Source organism: Bos javanicus, chromosome 11 (genome assembly GCF_032452875.1).
Source record: "Bos javanicus breed banteng chromosome 11, ARS-OSU_banteng_1.0, whole genome shotgun sequence".
Lineage (NCBI taxonomy): Eukaryota > Metazoa > Chordata > Mammalia > Artiodactyla > Bovidae > Bos > Bos javanicus.
Genome location: NC_083878.1, coordinates 67,005,449 through 67,027,048, shown reverse-complemented (window position 1 = coordinate 67,027,048; position 21,600 = coordinate 67,005,449). Strand labels below are relative to the sequence as shown.

The 21,600-nt window shown below is 43.7% G+C and overlaps 1 protein-coding gene across 4 annotated transcripts in view; it reads right to left on the bottom strand.

The window, feature by feature from the left end:
• The window catches only part of ARHGAP25 (Rho GTPase activating protein 25), a 94,200-nt gene that overhangs the window by 38,347 nt on the left and 34,253 nt on the right, over window positions 1–21,600 (bottom strand). For all 4 annotated transcript variants that reach the window (XM_061432852.1, XM_061432854.1, XM_061432851.1 and 1 more), the window contains exons 2-3: window positions 9,593–9,792; window positions 2,777–2,864 (exon numbers count right to left, since the gene is read on the bottom strand). In XM_061432852.1, the coding sequence (XP_061288836.1) occupies window positions 2,777–2,864; window positions 9,593–9,792 (288 nt within the window). The remainder of the gene's footprint in view (window positions 1–2,776; window positions 2,865–9,592; window positions 9,793–21,600) is intronic.

Below are 21,600 nucleotides of genomic sequence, written 5' to 3'. Positions count from 1 at the left end.
CATTGCTGGGTTCCCAGTTGCTACAACATGTGCAGCTCATAGCAGGTGCTCAAGAAATTTGGTGTCACATCTCAGAAAGCAGTATGAGAATTAAATCCTACATATTCCACAGAAGGAATAGCCCCCCCGCTACCTGATGATTCCCTTTGGGTGGGAGACTGCTATTCTGCTTGAGTTAAGTAGGGAAGGGAAGCCTGCCACAAATCTTTGCCTGCTCCAAATAAAGAAAAGCAGAGCATAACAACAGTGGAACTCTTCTCTGTGGGCTTTGTACAGCTAACACTGGTGATCACAGAGAGGGGGCCCTGATTAGGAAGGCCATTTCTTATGCCAGGGTTGACCCCTGAGAATCTTTTCGTACAAAAGGATGACCAAAAAAGGAACTGAAAATTCTCTACATTGTAATAGAAAGCATTGTCTCATTTCAGGTTGGGTGAATGATGACATGTTTGGGAAAATGGCTCCCTACCTTACTATTGCTTTGTAAGTGTTGTTTTTCCTTATGTGATGAGTGTGTGCATGCACCTACATACATGTGTGAATCTGCCCAAGAACTGCCCCAGCAGCCCAGGAGACAACTGCAAGTGTAAGTTATGATGAGAGGACAAATCTTCACCCTACCCTAGCACAGAGTCTCCAAAGGCACTGGCTTCTTGGTGCAAAGCCCACAGTAAATTTCTAGTTGGAACTCTCAGTAGGGTCACCCTATATTGAAAAATCAGGCTATGGGACACAAGTTATCATAAGTGGCTGTGTCTCATGATTTGTGCTGGGAAAGGGGCCCTAGAAAGAGAAGAAATTTTGTGGGAGAGGGGTGGAGTTCTCTCAGAAAGGAGAGATTGGAAAAGTAGGCTCTTCCTTTCAGAAGGAAGAAAAATGGATAGCTCCTCATATAAAAATCAAGGGAAGGCCCATGAGGTGGTCACTTAGGAAGAGCTGAACTTTAAAAACAAAATCCTATTTTTATGTTTTCTATAAACAGTCATAGCCAGTTTGGCTGCTGCTGCTGCTAAGTCGCTTCAGTCGTGTCTGACTCTGTGCGACCCCATAGACGGCAGCCCACGAGGCTCCCCCATCCCTGGGATTCTCCAGGCAAGAACACTAGAGTGGGTTGCCATTTCCTTCTCCAATGCATGAAAGTGAAAAGTAAAAGTGAAGTTGCTCAGTCATGTCAGACTCTTCTCGACCCCATGGACTGCAGCCCACCAGGCTCCTCCATCCATGGGATTTTCCAGGCAAGAGTACCAGAGTGGGGTGCCATTGCCTTCTCAAACAATTTCCTCTAGTTATTGCCAAAACATCAAATACTGACATGACACTGTTACCAGATACTATACCAAGTATGACATATATATTTGTTTACTTAATCCTCACTATCATCATCATTGTCCCTATTTCACAGGTAAAGAAACAGAGGAAGGAGAAATTAAATAATTAGATTCAATAACTGACCACAATTACACACATAGCAGGGGCTTCCCTGGTGGCTCAGATGGTAAAGAATCTGCCTGCAATGCAGAAGACCCAGGTTCGATCCCTGGGTCAGGAAGATCCCCTGGAGAAGGGAAAGGCAACCCACTCCAGTATTCTTGCCTGGAGAATTCCATGGACCTGGTGAGGTCGCAAAGAGTTGGACACGACTGAGCGACTTTCACTTTACTCTATCACACACACAGCAAACGGCAGGGCCAGATGTGGCCCCACACAGGCTGGCTCCAACAGTGCACATGTACCCTCTCTGCTGTACTGCCTTCCCCCTCAAGCTTCTTATGCATACGACTGACTTGTGTGAGGGTTAAAGAGAGAATTAAGGGAAGGGGCACTCAGGGGACTTGGGGCCTCTCCTGCTGTGTCACCATGGCAGCAGCAAAACCTGGCTGCAGAGCTGGACCAGCAGCCCTGGAGTTCCTGGTGGGGCAAGAGATGGGCAGAAGCAGCTTCAGTGTGGCACATCAACTCCCCTTGAGACAAACTGAGACAAATTCCCCTGTTCCCTACATGCGTTTGAGGAAGGTAACTCTTGATTAGAAACAGGCATCTCCAGCGTGCTGTTAACTTGTGTAACAGGTGAATTACAGCATGTGACACGTAATGAGTTCTCAGTAAGTTGGAGCTGTCATTTCTTATTAGATCACATTGCACCATATAAGACTGCTGATTATCAACCATTTTTGACCTACCAACACGGCAGTTTCTCATGGTTCTGTTTATACTTTGTTCATTTTATTGTCCCACTCACCTTCAAAGCTAAGTTCCTTTCCATGTTGTTGCTTAGTTGCTAAGTCAAGTTCAACATTTTTGTGACCCCCATGGACTGTAGCTTGCCAAGCTCCTCTATCCATGGGATTTCCCAGGCAAGAATACTGGAGTGGGTTGCCATTTCCTTCTCCAGAGGATCTTCCTGATCCAGGAATCGATCCTGTGTCTCCTGCATTGGCAGGCAGATTCTTTACAAACCACTGAGACACCAGGGAAGCTCCCTTTTAGTTAGCGAGGGTGATATACTTTCAGATCAGTGTCCCAGTGCCCAATGAATAGCTGGCTCCAAGAGGGTGCCCCTGAAATGCTTACAGAGCTGAATCAGACACACATCCACTTAGTTTCTATGTTATTAATGAATTAGTATAGGATCATTAACTATATATAGAACTATTATGCATTCTTACTAGGTTGGTTGGCTAGCTGGTTGACAGACTCACTGAATCTGGCCTTGACTTCTGGGATCAGAAGTAACCCGGGAATGTAACGAACATCTCTCCCACTTTTTGTCACCTACCTGGAATGACTTCGAAGACAAACTTCCCCGCTTCTTCTGGATTTGTGGCAATCTCCTTGATTGTACTTCCAGGTAGATACATGCAGCCCTGAAAGATTGAAAGCGAGGCCTTTAAGATAAACAGAAATGTCATCAGCTTCAAACTAAACTTAAGTTGGAGGACAGGCAGGATAGTGATGGGCTGGTGGAGAGGAACATGAAAGTGAGCATCTCAGCTTCGAATGGGGCCCTTCGGCTCTTCAGACCTCGGTCAAATTAAGTGGAAGCAATGTGAGCACAAGGGAGGTGCCTGAGGAGACAAAGAGGACAAGGTCTTGACCACAGAATGAGCGGAGAGGGTGCTGTCAACAACCTGTGTCTCTTCCTACTTTTCCAAGAGCCCAAATTCATGGCCAAACCAGACACCTGATCTCTGTGGAGGCCATGTTGAGACTGGGGGGATCCTACCACCTGCCAGGTCACCAGAGGGGGCACTGAGGACTGAACCAAGGTCATCAAGGAGATGCAGTGCTTAGCAGCAGCATACTCCAGGAGTCTGTGCCTTTGCTAAGCACTTCAACTGTGTATTATTCATTTAGTCCTTTCATCAATTCTCCAAGTAAAGTATTGCTACACAAATTCACAGGTGAGGAAATGGGATAAGAATGGTTCTGTGATTTGCTCAATGTCACAGAGCTAGGAAGTGGCAGAAATTCATCTCAGAAGTGAGTTCACAGCCTGTGCTCTTCACATCACAGCTGAGGTGCTGAGACCCTTCAGCATAATGTCCCTTGAAGGGACAGGGGAGGAGGATCATGGATTCTCGGGGGTGGGTGGGGTAGAAGAGCGAGGGTGGAACTTGTGACCTTACTCATGAAAATGTCATCAGAAAAACAAGTCACCTCCACCACGTGTGCACTCACTGCTTCACCACTGACAGTGCGCCGTCACACGCACTATCTCCTTAGACCTCAGAACAGCCCCAGATCAAAAGCAGGGCAGGATGGCCACACCCATTTCACAGATGAGGAAACCAATGCTTTCAAAGTCTAAGTAACTGCAGGAAAGGACATAACTAATTTGTCCTCGAGTTACTCACTCATAATTTACATCTCACTGACTGTAATAGGTAGTGTATCTGACTCAGAGTTGAGTAAACAGGGACGTTTTATTTCTAGAACAAACTACAGATGAAAGGATTGGCAACAGAGAAGTTATAAAGGAAGAGTCTTAAGCAACTCTCATATCAGCCCAGAATCCCAAAAGAATAAAGGTTCCTTGGGGGTCTAGAAATGAAAATGTCTAAGACTGAGAAACAGTAGAAAATAAACAAGAAGAGGAAGAGGAGGGGGAGGGGAGAAAGGGGAAGAGGAGAAGGAGTGGGAGGAGGGAGGCAGGGGAAGAAGGAAAATGAAAAATATCTGCTTATACTTCTCTAATTTTATTATTTAAAAATAGCCACCACCTACACACTCCTCATTATCTTTAAATATCAGTGGCCTCAGGAAAAAATTGACCCTGAGATTATGCTGCTGGATAGTATATGCAGGACTTTTAACACAGATCCCAGCACCGAATAACTATTCAATAAACGGTACTTACACATTTTATTTTTACTCTATTTGAATTAGATTTATCAAATAATAGTTTAGAGATGTATTTAGGAGAGACAGACACCTCTGAAATGACATTTTATTTTTCTTCCTACTAGGCAGGGCTCCCTCCTGTCTAAAAAACAAGTGTTTTGTTTTGTTCCCATAGCTCATAGCCATTATTAAAAGTTAAATTCTATGACCTTTCAATGAAATATTTTGTATTAAAAATAAAGATAGTACTATGAGGAATTTATAATTTTCTAATTCTTTTTTTCTTTTTTTTTCTTGCAGTTCTCCTGAGACACAAGTGACATACCACACTGTCCAAGTTCAAGACACACAGCACAATGATTTGACCCACAAACACCGTGAAACGATCACTGTAATAAGTCTGGTGAACATCCATCATCTCATATAAATATAAAAAAAATTTCTATTTACCTAATGATTTGCTATAGTTTACTATCATTTTTCTTCATGTAGTTATTTACATGTAATCAATCTGTGTGGTAGAAATAGTGTCTAACACTGTGCTACTGTACTTCCATTCTCAATTCTGAGTTCAGGGATGCTGGTAGCTTGAATCAGCCACGGTGGGAGTATTTACACCACAGAAATTGGCAAGTGCTTCATCCAAAATAGTTCCTCTACCGGCAGGCTGTTGGTTAAATACTTCCCAGCTTGCCCCCCATAGACAGCCATCTGCTCTGACTTCAGAGAAACCAGATGAAGCAACGGGACAGCTATACCAGGATTGTCTAAAACCATTACTGTAGCACAGACTTAGAGCAATTCACTGAGATTCCGTTTTAAACAACTTCCTTGACAAAGAAATTTTGGAATGAGTTATAGAAAACTAGGTCATGGACTTACAGGGCATTATACTGTTAGAGCTGGACAGACCTTTCTGAGAACTCAGAGGAAAAAATGTACAGATTGCCTTCTCCCAAACCCCCCCGCCCCCCGGAAGAGCATAAATAAGAGTCCATTACACAGGACTCTGTAATTTACTTAATCATTCTCCTTTGTCAGACACTTTATCCAATGCTTCTCATTTACAAATAGCACTGCACATATCTGATTTCTTTTGAAGAGCTTCTTAAAACCAGAATGACAGGGTCATTCTGGATATGATATTTTTGGCTCTTAGAAATCTAGCCAAATTGCTTTCTAGAAAGGCTGCACGTACTCATCATCAGTATACATGAGGGCCTTTTTCATATCATTGCTCTAAGATCATTGCAGCATTTTTGTGTTTTGAGCTTTTTAGGGATGTGTGTTCTTTTTAAATTTACAACTAATTTATATTTTAGTTATAGAGAAAGAGAAAATTAAAGTTTTGTGTAACTCCAGTACGCAGATAACTCAGTTAACACATCTGTGTATTTCTTTCCAAGTCTTTTCCCGTAAATTACAGATTCATGATTCTTTTTTCCCTCAAAAATGGGATTAGCATATAAATCATCCTCTGCTGTTAAGTGCTTTTTTCCCAAGCAATTAAATTATCAATGTCTTTCATTTTCAAAAAGTATCAATTTCAGCATCAACAGCTGAATTATATTCTATTGTATAAATATATATAAGTTCCCTGATATAACTTAGCCCCTTTTGCTGTATATTCTTTCTATGTCACTATTATAAACCCCTACGTTAGGAATGCAGGGTCAAATAATTTGCGTTTTTAAAGAGGCATAGGTTGTACAGATTCTCATTTCTACCAATAGTGCATGAGAATTCCTGTTCCCTAGTCTTCACTAATATTGGAATTTCTAGAAAATCTTTGCCGGTTTTATAAAAGGACAATGATATCTCATTAACTTCCACTGCATGTCTTTAATTACGACTGAGAGTGAAATTTTTTACATATGCCTTTTGGCTATTACATTTCTTTGGGAAATTGTCCGTTTAAGTCCTTTGCTCATTTTCCTATTGCTGTTTCTTATAGGCTTGAGAGTACTTTAGATATGAAGAATATTTACCAGATGTATATGAACAGTTTTTCCTGTTTATTCCTTGCCTTTTCACCTTGTTATTTTGGTTTTTAAGATAGAGAAATTTCTATTTATGCAATTAAAACCAGCTTAAGCAATTAAAATGTGCTTAAGAAATACCTGCTTCCCAAAGATCATGCAGGTAATTACACTTTCTTCTCGGATCTTTATGAACTTGTTTTCACACGTAAGTCTTTATTCCATCCAGCATCATGAATGGCGTGAAACATAGGGTGGAAATAGACCTTTATTTTTTTCCCATGAATTTAGTTTATATCTTTGATTTCACTTCAAGATATCTGCAATGTCTATGGACCCCAAAACAATGTTAAATGATAGTATAATAAAAGTTCTTTAGTTTGTATAGATTTTTATTTATCTTAACGAAATAATGATAGACATATGAAAAGTCTACAAGATGTCCACTTAATTCTTGTTTGTTACAGTAATATAGAAACATCAGCCCAAATTCTCAACTAATTTCTAGGATGAAATTGGTTAAAAAATTATAGAATGTCCACACAAGAAATTATTTTGCCACCACTAAGAATTACATTGTAGAAGAATATTTAATAATAAGGGACACTATTCATGACATATTATTAATTTTTAATTAAAATATTATTATACTAATTTTGCACTTAGAATAGATATTTCTAAATGTGTATGCATAGAAAAAACTGGAAGAATTGAGGATTTGGGTAGCTATTTCTTCCTAATGGAATAATTTTTATTTTCTACTTTCTGATTTTTTGCATCCTCCAAATTTCCTACCATGTTCCCATATGGCTTTTGTAGTCAAAATGTTCATACCCATATAATGTAAAATATTCTAAGAAACTATCATTTTATTACTAAAAGCTTTTAAAAAAAACTTTTTATATCTGAAATGAGTTTTGAATTTTATCAAATTCTCTTTTCAGCCATCTCTTTAGGGGATGTGTAATTTTTCTCATTTGACTTCTGGATCTTGACTTATTGGCTTGATACATTAATAGGTTTCCTAAAATATAAGCCACACTTGTCATCCTCGAAGCAGCTTTACTAATTTAATCCTGAGAGGATTCTGAGTTTCCTCACCCCAAGGTAAGGGAAAAAAGTTAAGACCACCAATAAATTTATTTTATCCTTTGACATCAGTTTATGCTTTTACAAAACAACTTTTTACATGTGCTTCATATAATCCTGTGGCAGATAACTGTCTCATTTTACAAAAGAAGAAAGAGGGGTCTAGACAAATTAAATAATTACATGGCCGGATAGTAGTCGAACCAAACATAAGCTCCCCCCCTACACCTCAGTGAAGTAAGTCTCACTGAGCTGCCCTTTCTGCTAATTTCAGAAGGCCAACACATTGCTATCTCCCTCACTCTTCGCAGATGGGAAGACTTCCTGACTCACTATTAACGCACTAGGAACTCCATCTTAGCCTGTAATTGCTTGACTCTGATGGGGTCTGTTTTTCAAGTGAAGAAAGTCTGGTTTCTACACACAGGACACTGATCAAGAGCTCCATCAGTGGTGGGGTCTCCAGCCCCTCTCCAGCCTCTATAGGAACAAACACTCCCAGCCCTCTGGGTGGCAACCAGGCATTGCTGATGTGTTACAGAGCCTCAAGCCCGCCCTTAGAGAGAACTGTCCTCTTCCAAAAGAAACTTCTCATTTCTTTACATACCCTGTCACCTACTTCTAATATCTTCACCCTTCTTGGGGACTTTTTCCCTGCTTCCAGAAGGTTCTAGACTCTGTTCTCCCTAGTAAACCCTTTCCAGCCAAGCCTACTCTTTCACCTCCACCACTCTAGGAGAGGGTGTCCAGCCCTCCTGGTTGCCTTGAGACATACAGTTAACACCTGGGGCTTCTCAGATGTCAGTAACATCTCCTTTTGCTCTCATTTACCACAATGGCCATGAGGCCGGAAGAAAAGACCCAAGCCCAAGATTTAGGATCAAAGCCCTCTCTAGCCCCATCCACTCCACCTGGAAATCCCGTTTACTGTACTTTCAAAGTATACCAGGCAATCTGGTCATTTTCCTGCAGCCCCCAACTCCTGTTGAGATTTTAAACATTATAGCCTCTCATCTAAATCACCCTTATGCCTCTCCACTTCCGCCTTGGATCTATTTTGGACCATGGTAGCCAGAGCCATCTTTTTACAACACACACCAAGAATGACCCCTTTCTGCTGGAAACCTTGTTAGGCCTCCCATTTACCTCAGTATGAAGGCTCAAGTCCTCACAGAGGCCTACCGTGTCCTTTGCAATTTGCACCCCCACCTCCTGCCCTCTCCTTTCTGACTCATCCCCTCTGATACTCTCATTCTCTAACTCTTACATCCCCACTCTGCTGTCCTTGCTATTTCCCACTCGTATCAGACACACTCTACCTCAGGCCTCAGGGCCTTTGCATTGCCTGTCCCTGCCACCTGGAGTGCTCTTTCCCCAGAGATCTGCCTGGCCAATTACCACTCCTCCTTAATCTTTGCTCAGATGTCCCCCTCTTCATGGAATCATCCTGACCACCCTTCTTGAAATAGTACCAAGTCCCTCAAATGACCAATCCCCCTAGACCACTCTATTTTTTTCCTCATAGAAATAGTCATTTTCTAACAAACCACATACTTGTCTTAATGATTATGTTTATTTTCTGTCTTCCCCACCCCGTCTTCTAAGTTCTACATGGCAGGGTTGTTGTTGTTTTTTTTAATCTGTTTTACTCACTGGGGTTATTTCAATTCCCCAAAACACTGCCTGGTGCAAAGTAGATGCTCAACAAATACTGATTGAACAGACAAATAAATCAAAGCCTCAGATCAATTTTCCTGAACCCAAATCCACTCTCCCTGAGCCCTTGTGCTCTGCATCACCATCAAGACCACGCTGTCACGGAGTCTCCTTCGCTGTTTGCCTGAAACTATCACAGCATTGTTAATCGGCTATACCCCAATACAAAATAAAAAGTTAAAAAGAAAAGACCACAGCTGCCAGGCTTGACTTTGTGCTGTGTTTAGGAAGAGCCCCAGTGATCATCTTGGGGCTCCATGGAGCATCATTACCATGTCATCTCTGAAGCCCAGTTTATATTATCTTGACAAGGCTGAGAAAGACAGAGAAGTCCTTTCGAATGGACAGGATGTTATCCTAGTGAGAAGCCCCCTGTGAGTTTGTAGGAATCTCCGGCGCTCTATCCGCCTCCCACGCCCGGGAGGGGACCGCTGTAGGAAGAAGGTGCAAAAAGCCTGGTTGGGTACCTGTGGCTTTACGTCCTCCTCGTCCTTGTAGTAATAGAGCTGCTGCGCCCTCAGCACGAAGTACCTCTGCTGCCAGTTTCTCACGATGGACCTCTGCTTCTTCAGCCAGCCCATCTTGATGGGCCTTTCCAGCGGGTTGGGGGTGGATGCAGGGTGAAAGGCCGCCATCTGCTCTCCGGTCATCACGCTCCTTGACCGAGCTGTGGAGAGGGACAGACAGGCGGGCTGACCTGGGCTGTAAGCAGTGTGCAGGGAGGGCCCGGGAGGCACTGGGCCCCAGCCTGGCCGGGCTCAGGGCTCCAGATCTGCTGCAGAGAGGATGCCCCGGGACCCAGCGAACCAGCCGAGGGGCCCACTCCCACCAGCGCCGGCCCTGGGGCTCTCCACCCGCAAGGTCCGGCAGCTGGAGTCTGCTCCCTCCTTCTACAAAGCCAGAGATTGGCTGGAGCCGTCTGAAGAGGAAGTGGCCGCAGCATCTGACAAAAGGTGCTTCCTTTTTCCTGCGTGGGAGTCAATATCTGACAAGAGAGGGGAGAAAATAGTGCCTCTTGCTCTCAGGGTTCAGGGTGAGTCCCACGCAGCTGCAGAGCCCCCAGAAGCTGCCTGACTTCTTCCGTAGAAGGAGTTGCTGTGTTCCCCAACCTCACTGTCTGGTTCTGCCCTGCCCCGGCTGCCCTCCATAGCCCCTTACCCGACCTTACAGCCACCATGCAGGATGTGGGCACCTCCCAAATCCTTCTGCTCAGGGTCGTAAGTGCTTTCTGTCCCCCTGCCCACTGGGCGAGTTCACAGCCCTTTCTGCTCTGCTGGACCAAGGGCCTCCTGTGGCTGCCTTCCCATTACCCTCGGTTGGGTTGCCCCTCCCGTGTGGCTGACAGCACACAAGCATTTGAAAGGAACATGAATCTGCCGACAGGACACAGAAGCAGAATTTGAATCCAGACCCTTCAACCCACTGCACTGTGTAGTTTCCTTTTGCTTTCACAGGAGAGCTCTGCCTGTCATCAGATTAGGTCCAGGCGACCACAGCTTGTCTCCATGGTAACTCCCACTGAGGATAACTCTCTCCTTCCCTCCTTTCCACAGCAATCGGTCAGCCAACTGGGGGGTCCCCCGCGGGTCAGCACGTCCTTTCTCTGTTTCTCCCTTCCTTGTTTCCCAGCTGGTTCAACAGTGCCCTTAAAATCATGTTGGCGCTCCCTGTCTCCTCAACCTTGTGCTAAGTGAACTCCGTACCTGTCAGTCTGCTGTGTCTGCAGTTTCCTACTTGCTGGAGGAAGTCTCCATCTTATAATCCCTTTGTCCAGCTTTTGTCAGTTCCCAGAACGTTCATGACGTTGCTGAACTAAGTCAGCTCCTCTCTCAGCCCATCTCATCTCACCTGATTAAAGACCAGTTTTTCCTTTCTTGGATCTTTCAGCCTGGATACATCAGGCAACTTCTCTGAGCCTGTTTCCTCACTTGTTAAACTAAGATCATCATAGTCCCTATTCTATGGAATTGCTGTGGAGATTAAATGAATATATATGTATGTATGTATATATATATACCACTTTGCACAGTCTCTCGTCCAAGGTGAACAAATGTCACTCATTATTTTTATCAACAGATGACTTTACTTCCTACTTTGAAGATGGAGATCACCATTGAGGATCTCCTAAGCTTCCCTGTTCGTTTCAAAATGTTGCTCCATCATCAAACCTTCCTTCTTCCTTCATTCCCACCTTCAGTGCATTGAAGCAACAACTTCTCTCATGGCTTTTGATTCCCTGTTGGTTTTTCATCCTGTATTTCTGTTCACGACATGCTTTCAAATACCAGAATTGTATACAGCATTACAGAGTCTTTCTTCCACTGACTCTAATTGGATCCAGAGTTATCACCCTATTTATATATTTCATCCTGTATTGCTGTCTGAGATGGACTCTTCCCTAACTAGGCTTCCTTGACCCCACAAAGGGTCTGCGTTCCTGCCACATACTGTCATTCCCAAGGTGCAGCTTGCAGCATCACCCCTTGCCTCTCACCAGGGACTGGAGGGGTCAGCCTGTGTTGTACACCAGGACACAAGACATACTTAATTCAACCTCCTTTGCACAGACATCATAACAGTGCAGATACCCCATTGTAGTAAAAAGTAACTTGACATTCTGATGACAATTCAGCAGCACGCTAGCCACACATTTGCTTTATATCCATGTGTCCTGGCATGCCAGTTAAGGATTTTATCTTAGATCTTGCTCTTCCCTTTACTGCTGTCTTCAAGGTCTTCCATCTGTAACTCAAAGAACAGCCACTGTGGGGCTGATCACTTGCTCTAAGGCTGTTTCAGTGATCCGAGGGAACCCGAGGGGGGTTTGGGTAGGAGTACCCAAAGGGAGGAGGGAATTTGAAGTGTCTCTCTAGGCCAGAGACTGTCACTTGGAAAGACTCACATTTGTACTAGAAAGAGGGCAGAAGTGGAAAGAATGGTTTGTATTCAGAATTTTGGAAGAAGACTGAAGAGTGAGGGATTCTGACGGATGCACAGGGATCTTCTCTCACCTCAATAGCCTCTGTGTAGCCCAGCTCAATGGGACTCATGTGATCATTCAGCTGAAGCAGCACCAGATTTGGGAGGGATGGCATCCCTCCTAGCAAGTGCTTAATGAGAAACGTTCATATGGCTTCTAGGATGGTGCCACTAAAGGCAGCCTGTGCAGGAGAGCAGGGAATCGGGTGGGTACCATGTGGTGGTTCTGAAGACTCTGGTCTCCCCAGACTCAGGCTATGCCCCACCCCCACCAAGAGATCCACAGAAACTGTTAGAACTCCTCCAGGAGATAGGAGAAACCAGAGGACTCCAGAAGCACTGACGAAGTAGGAGCAGTGGAGCAGGACCCAAAAAGACACTGGAGACTGAAGAGAACCAACTCAGTGAAGAAGAATTCAGATGCTGGGATAGCTCTGGGAAATTTTTCATGCTCTATAGTGGCAAAAATTGTGACAGTTGGACCATAAAGAAGGCTGAGTGCTGAAGAACTGATGCTTTCAAACTGTGGTGCTGGAGAGGACTCTTGAGAATCCCTTGAAATGCAAGGAGATCAAACCAGTCAATCCTAAAGAAAATCAACCCTAAATAATCATTGGAAGAACTGATGCTGAAGCTCCAACACTTCGGCCACCCGATGCGAAGAGCTGATTCATTGGAATAGACCCTGATGCTGGGAAAGATTGAGGGTAGGAGAAGGGGGTGACAGGATGAAATGATTGGATGGTATCATTGACTCAACGGACATGAGTTTGAGCCAAGTCCGGGAGACAGCAAAGGACAGGGAAACCTGGTGTGCCACAGTCCATGGGGTCACAAACAGTCGGACACAACCGAGCGACTGAACAACAACAATAAAAGTGGCAAAAACAGCAGTAACAGAAACAAACATGCAAAGCTCACACCTCCCCCCAGAAGCATCCGTGCATCATAGAATAGCCTGGCAAAGGGAGAGTAGATATACGAAGCTTATATCCTCAGACTTGGTTAAGAGGGGTCTTGATGTCCTGGAGGCAAGTGAGTGACCACTTTGTCCACAACGTGTGGGATCTAGGCCTTGGCTGACCATCTGTTATATTTCAGAAATGATCCCATTCACCCGTACGTCCATCAAATGTGATGTGAGTTGGGGCACTGGGCCATGAGTACAGATGATTCAGAACAAATTCTCACTGCTAGAATCAGGCCTGAATACTGGGGAGATGATAGCAGAGTTTCTGATGAGACAGTAAAGAAACCGGGGCTCCTTCTGTCCCACATCAGAGCTGTCTCCCACCTTGGCCCTCAGTAAGGCCCCTCAGCCAACCCGTTCATCATGAGATGAGTCAAATACCAGAGAAGAAAGCCTGATGGGCCCTAAGTTGGACTTAGTTTTAACTACATTTCCTGATTTTTTCCTTCGAACAGTCTCTCTTCTCTGTGGGTGTGACTTGTTCCTGAATAAAGTAAACAAAGAAATCTGTTACTATTTATGGGAGCTGTTTCTCATAATAAAAATAATAAGTGTAATAAGTTTTGCTTGTAAGCCAGTCATCACATACTACTGCATGCTCCCAGCCCTTCAGGCAGGAAGTCTGAGCTGGACTGTGGGCTGGAGAGGGGGTGGCGAGTGGCCAGTGAGGCAAGGTGGGCAGTTGGAAGGCAGTTGTTAAAAAGTTTACAGAATACTCTAGGGATGTGGGAAATCCACCTTTACTCTCATAGATAAAGAAAGAATAGGCCCCACGACCTGCACTGACCAATAATATAGTAACCACTTGTTATGACTGGCTACATACATCAAAATGAATTAGAATAAATTAAATTCAGTGCCTTGTTCACACCAGCCACATCTCAAGTGCTCAATATCCCATGAGGCTCATGGCTAGTAATAGACAATATAGAGTATTTCCATCATCACAGAAAGTTCTATTGGTTGGCACTTCAAGCATGAGATGAAACAGGCCATAACGGTGGGAGTATCATTTCATCAAATAGAGAAATGAAACTGGAGGGTCCAGACAAGAAGTGGCTTCTGATGGCAGAGTTAGAAGTTCAGCCTTGATCTGAGAGGTTAGAGGGAGCCAGCTCACCTATCTGAGCAAGAGAGGTCTGTGATAAAATAGACAAGTGATTTAATTGAACTGAATAGGTTGCACTCTAGTCTGCAGGTGAGGGAGGGCAAGATGAGACACGAAAAAAAGACACAGAAGAAGTTCCATATTCTCAGTGATGAAGTTTCTACAGTAGAAGTTAGCTGCTTTTTGCCCCAAATTGGAATGAGAAAAAATTAAAGGAGGAAGTTTAAACAGAGAAGTCAGCTGGGGAGGCATTATCACTTCCTTTCTTTATCTTCTCATCTTCTGACCCCTTCCCCTCCAGATAATCAATCACAAAATCTTCTAAGGTCTACTTCGCAGATGTTTCTTCCAACTTCTCTCAACTCTGCATCCGTTTAGATTCTATTTTAGAAGCTGTGAACATGTGAGTGAGATGGGAATAGTTCGGTCAAAGCCAGAAATCTCTGAAGATATTTTCTCAATATGTTGATCTGAGCAGTGCATTAGTCTGGGAACCTTGTTTAAATAAATTTGAAAAGGGGGTAGAATTTACATGGCTGCCCCCCAGACACCCTCTCCTGAGCTGTGGACTCATCTACCCAACTGCCCACATGTACCACCATGAAGATCTTAAGGTCATGTGTTGCTAGTTGAACTTAACCACTTCCTCCCCCATCTCCTACCCATTCTTCATGTTGTGCAACAGACACATTCAAACCTGCTTTTCTATGGTTTGTTGTGACTGACCTCTTCCCAGTCAACCAGCCAATCCAGAAGGCTGCTCCATTCCTACATCCTCACAATCAACAGCTTTCTTTCTCTCTGATCCCTCCTCCATTTTGGGGGGGCCCATTTATCCTCTCCCTGGATTTCTACAATAGTTGCCTGACCTGTCTCCCTCCCACCAATCTCACCTCTAACCCACTGATAACATTGTTTACGACATGGATCTTCTGAAACACAAGTCTAACCATGTCACTCTTTGACCTAGAAGCCTTCAATGACCCTCCAATATCTTTATCCCAAAAGATGAAGGCTAAACTACCTACCATGGGATTCAGAATCCTTTGTGATTTTCCTATGGTGTTTCCTGCCCTTCCTCCATACCCATCCTGAACTTTATCCATGACAATATTCTAGTCTCTCTGCTGGAATATTCTCCCACCCATCCTTAGCCACCCCCAGTTGGACCTCTTGGAATGTTCTTGTTCATTCTTTAAGACTTCTGGCCACACATCCCACAAGAAGCCTTTTCAGCTCAGACAGACTCAATCAAGCCCTGGGCTCTGGTCTCTCTTAGCTGGGGATAAATGTCCTTCAAAACACTTATCATGCCTTCTGGTCCTTTTCTTATTCTGTCTTCCCTCTCTACTTGAACTCTAACAGGACAAGCGTCAGCCTATGTCTGCCTCTTAAAACATGGGCATTAAATGGAGGTCATAATTGTTAGCATTATTATCATAGTATAGATTTGATTTTATATTAAATGAGAGAAAAGATAGAAATGATGAAAGGAAAGAGATGAAGGAAGGAAGAGGAAAGGAGGAAAGGAAAAGGGGAAAACTAACTGGACAGTGTACAATATTCTGGGTACAAATCCAGAGGTCTGAATTAGGATTATGGCAGGGGGACAGAGAGCACAGGAGAGGTAATGGTGAGGTGGATCACTGGAGCCCCACACCCGGCTGAACAGGAGGTGGGGGTGAGGTTTGGGGTTTGAGTGGCTCAGGTGAGGGGGCCTTCTCCATCCATTCATTCTATGCATATTGGCCAAGCACTTGGCACAGACTGGAAACAGGGACTGGATCTGGGATCTAAGATCAGCTAGAAATAACCCTGCCTCCAGACAGTTCATAGACCTCAGAGGCCCTTTTGTAGATGCAAAGAAAGAAGCAGAGAGCGTGGTGGGTTGGAATGGGCAGGAAAGTCCTGTTCTGGGTGTGATGAAATATAAGGGTGGGCTGGTGATAGCAGCCATGAAATTAAAAGATGCTTACTCCTTGAAAGGAAAGTTATGACCAACCTAGACAGCATATTAAAAAGCAGAGACATTACTTAGTCAACAAAAGTCTGTCTAGTCGAGGCTATGGTTTTCCCAGTGGTCACGTATGGATGTGAGAGTTGGACTATAAAGAAAGCTGAGTGGTGAAGAATTGATGCTTTTGAACTGTGGAGTTGGAGAAGACTCTTCAGAGTACCTTGGACTGCAAGGAGATCCAACCAGTCCATCCTAAAGGATATCAGTCTTGGGTGTTCATTGTAGGGATTGATGTTGAAGCTGAAACTCCAATACTTTGGCCACCTGATACGAAGAGCTGACTCATTTGAAAAGACCCTGATGCTGAAGGCAGGAGAAGGGGATGACAGAGGATGAGATGGTTGGATGGCATCACCGACTCAATGGACATGGGTTTGGGTGGACTCCGGGGGTTGGTGATGGACAGGGAGGCCTGGCATGCTGCAATTCATGGGGTCGCAAAGAGTTGGACATGACTGAGCGACTGAACTGAACCGAACTGAGAGCTTTTGACTTCCCCAGAATTCTGGTTTTGACAGGTGAGGCCTATGTGTTCAGAAAGAGGTTATTGGGGGAAAAGAGGTATAAGTGAAAGGATGTGAGAGTCTCCTATCTGGAAAGTAACATAACAGATGTTCAGAAATCAAAGAAAAAGCTGAGCCCAGGGGAGACTAGCATTGAGGGAAACATTTTTAAATCAGGGCACTGGAGATCAACTTAGATACAAGGCAGAAAAGTTACTGTTTTCCTTCTCTTTACAGAGAGCTTGTACTAGGTGTAAGTGTGGAAGAAGGGAAGTACAGCAAGAAAATCCAGTCTCCCCAAGAGTTTAGTGATGGAGCAGGGGCTGCTGCCTGGAAGGGATGTGAAAGGAGAGGCTGTCATTCCACGCTAAGCAAAGATCCAGGGCCAGTATTGGTCCATCTCACACCCCTGGGCCAGGAGCTGTCCTGGAGGAGAGGATAGTACCCCTGGAGGGATGGATGTAGCCACTCGCCAGCTAACAGCTTCATGAGAGGAGCATTGGCTGGGTTTCAGCCCTGATCACTCTTTCTGCCAAGACTCTCGACCACACACTTACACAAACGTCCATGTTCTGTTAGAGGACCCTTAAGGGTACAAGTACTGCTCAAAAGCAAGAGGTCCTTTATAAAGAAGTGTTTGAGCTTCTGATCTCAGTGTTCACTTTCAGAAAAGCATATTTGGCTGTGTAGGTGAGCAAAGGCCCCATGGCTTGGAAATAAATATCTCTTTTTTAATTTATGCTTTTATAGAAGCCTAGTTGAATTATAATGTTGTGTTAATTACCATTGCACAAAAAAAGTGACTCAGTTACATATATGTCTGTGTGTGTGTGTTAGTCACTCAGTCATGTCTGACTCTTTGTGACTTGATGGACAGTAACTACCAGGCTCCTCTGTCCATGGAATTCTCCAAGAAGAATACTGGAGTGGGTTGCCATTCCCTTCTCCAGGGGGTCTTCCTGACCCAGAGATTGAGCCCAGTCTCCTGCATTGCAGGTAGATTCTTTACCAACTGAGCCACCAGGGACTCATGTGTCCACATTCCTTTTCATATTCTTTCCTTTTTCTTTATGGTTTATAACAGGATATTGGATATAGTTCCCTGTGCTATACAGTAGGACCTTATGTATCCATCCTATATTTAATAGTTTGCATCTGTTAACCCCAAACTCCCAGTCCATCCCACTCCTTCCCCCACTATTCCCTTGGTGTTCACAAGTGTGTTCTCTATGTCTGTGAGTCTGTTCCTATTTTGTAGATGATTTCATTTATGCCATATTTTAGATCCCACATATAAGTGATATTATATGTTATTAGTCTTTCTCTTTCTGACTTACTTCACTTAGTATGATAACCTCTAGTTGCATCCATGTTGCTTCAAATTGTATTATTTTCATTCCTTTTTATGGCTCAGTCTGAATTTGGCAATAAGGAGTTCATGATCTGAGCCACAGTCAGCTCCTGATCTTGTTTTTGCTGACTGTATAGGGCTTCTCCATCTTTGGCTGCAAAGAATATAATCAATCTGATTTCTGTGTTGATCATTTGGTGATGTCTCTGTGTAGAGTCTTCTCTTGTGTTGTTGGAAGTGGGTGTTTGCTATGACCAGTGCGTTCTCTTGGCAAGACTCTATTAGCCTTTGCCCTGCTTCATTCCATATTCCAAGGCCAAATTTGCCTGTTACCCTAGAGGTTTCTTGACTTCCTACTTTTGGATTCCAGTCTCCTATAATAAAAAGAGCATCTTTTTTGGCTGTTAGTTCTAAAAGGTCTTGTAGGTCTTCATAGAACCGTTCAACTTCAGCTTCTTCAGTGTTACTGGTTGGGGTGTAGACTTGGATTACTGTGATATTGAATGGTTTGCCTTGGAAACAAACAGAGATCATTTGTTGTTTTTGAGATTGCATCCAAGTATTGCATTTTGGACTCTTTTGTTGACCTTGATGGCTACTCCATTTCTTCTAAGGGATTCCTGCCCACAGTAGTAGATATAATGGTCATCTGAGTTAAATTCACCTATTCCAGTCCATTTTAGTTCGCTGATTCCTAGAATGTCGACATTCACTCTTGCCATCTCCTGTTTGACCACTTCCAATTTGCCTTGCTTCATGGGCCTAACATTCCAAGTTCCTATGCAATATTGCTCTTTACAGCATCAGACCTTGCTTCTATCACCAGTCACACCCACAGCTTGGTATTGTTTTTGCTTTGGCTCCATCCCTTCATTCTTTCTAGAGTTATTTCTCCAGTGATCTCCAGTAGCATATTGGGCACCTACCAACCCGGGTAGTTCCTCTTTCAGTATCCTATCATTTTGCCTTTTCATATCGTTCATGGGGTTCTCAAGGCAAGAATACTGAAGTGGTTTGCCATTCCCCTCTCCGCCAAATTCAGACTTAAATTGAAGAAAGTAGGGAAAACCACTAGACCACTCAGGTATGACCTAAATCAAATACCCTATGATTATACAGTGGAAGCAAGTAATAGATTTAGGGGACTAGATATGATAGATAGAGTGCCTGATGAACTATGGACGGAGGTTCACGACATTGTACAGGAGACAGGGATCAAGACCATCCCCATGGAAAAGAAATGCAAAAAAGTAAAATGTCTGTCTGGGGAGGCCTTACAAATAGCTGTGAAAAGAAGAGAAGTGAAAAGCAAATGAGAAAAGGAAGGATATAAGCATCTGAATGCAGAGTTCCAAAGAACAGCAAGGAGAGATAAGGAAGCCTTCCTCAGTGATCAATGCAGAGAAATAGAGGAAAACAACAGAATGGAAAAGACTGGAGATCTCTTCAAGAAAATTAGAGATACCAAGGGAACATTTCATGCAAAGATGGGCTCGATAAAGAACAGAAATGGTAGGGACCTAACAGAAGCAGAAGATATTAAGAAGAGGTGGCAAGAATACACAGAAGAACTGTACAAAAAAGATCTTCACGACCAAGATAATCAGGATGGTGTGATCACTCACCTAGAGCCAGACATCCTGGAATGTGAAGTCAAGTGGGCCTTAGAAAGCATCACTACGAACAAAGCTAGTGGAGGTGATGGAATTCCAGTGGAGCTATTTCAAATCCTGAAAGATGATGCTGTGAAAGTGCTGCACTCAATATGCCAGCAAATTTGGAAAACTCAGCAGTGGCCACAGGACTGGAAAAGGTCAGTTTTCATTCCAATCCCAAAGAAAGGCAATGCCAAAGAATGCTCAAACTACCACACAATTGCACTCATCTCACATGCTAGTCAAGTAATGCTCAAAATTCTCCAAGCCAGGCTTCAGCAATACGTGAACCGTGAACTTCCAGATGTCCAAGCTGGTTTTAGAAAAGGCAGAGGAACCAGAGATCAAATTGCCAACATCTGCTGGATCATGGAAAAAGCAAGATAGTTCCAGAAAAACATCTATTTCTGCTTTATTAACTATGCCAAAGCCTTTGACTGTGTGGATCACAATAAACTGTGGAAAATTCTGAAGGAGATGGGAATACCAGACCACCTGACCTGCCTCTTGAGAAACCTATGTGCAGGTCAGGAAGCAATAGTTAGAACTGGACATGGAACAACAGACTGGTTCCAAATAGGAAAAGGAGTAGGTCAAGGCTGTATATTGTTAACTTGCTTAGTTAACTTATATGCAGAATATATCATGAGAAACGCTGGGCTGGAAGAAGCACAAGCTGGAATCAAGATTGCCTGGAGAAATATCAATAAGCTCAGATATGCAGATGACACCACCCTTATTGCAGAAAGTGAAGAGGAACTAAAAAGCCTCTTGATGAAAGTGAAAGAGGAGAGTGAAAAAGTTGACATAAAGCTCAGCATTCAGAAAACTAAGATCATGGCATCTGATCCCATCACTTCATGGGAAATAGATGGGGAAACAGTGGAAACAGTGCCAGACTTTATTTTTGGGGCTCCAAAATCACTGCAGATGGTGACTGCAGCCATAAAGTTAAAAGATGCTTACTCCTTGGAAGGAAAGTTATGACCAACCTAGATAGCATATTCAAAAGCAGAGACATTACTTTGCCAACAAAGGTCCGTCTAGTCAAGGCTATGGTTTTCCCAGTGGTCATGTATGAATGTGAGAGTTGGACTGTGAAGAAAGCTGAGTGCCGAAGAATTGATGCTTTTGAACTGTGGTGTTGGAGAAGACTTTTGAGAGTCCCTTGGACTGCAAGGAGATCCAACCAATCCATTCTAAGGGAGATCAGTCCTGGATGTTCATTGGAAGTACTAATGCTAAAGCTGAAACTCCAATACTTTGGCCAGCTCATGCGAAGAGTTGACTCATTGGAAAAGACTCTGATGCTGGGAAGAATTGGGGGCAGGAGGAGAAGGGGACGACAGAGCATGAGATGGCTGCATGGCATCACCAACTCGATGGACATGAGTTTGAGTAAACTCCGGGGGTTGGTGATGGACAGGGAGGCCTGGCCTGCTTTGATTCATGGGGTTTCAAAGAGTCAGACATGACTGAGCAACTGAACTGAACTATGGCTCAGTATAAGGAATAAATATCTATGTGCTTTTTATTGCATGTCTGCAGGTGCTAGAGCTATGAAGCAGTTCTTGAGACAAGGACCATGTCTTATTCATTTGGTATCATGAAGGAGCACCCTCACTGTGTCTTGCTCAGAAAAGCTAATTGGAAGTAACAAAGAGAGAGGAGGAAAGTGTGTGTGTGTGTGTGTTAGAAGGGGAGAAAATAATGTTGAATAAGGCTCAGCAGGTAAAGAATCCACCTACGATGCAGGAGACACAGGAAGCGGGGGTTTGATCCTTGGGTCCAGAAGATTCCCAGGGGAGGAAATAGCAAGCCATACCAGTATTACTGCCTGAAAAAAAAATCTCATGGACAGAGGAGTCTGGCGGGCTACAGTTGAAAGAGTC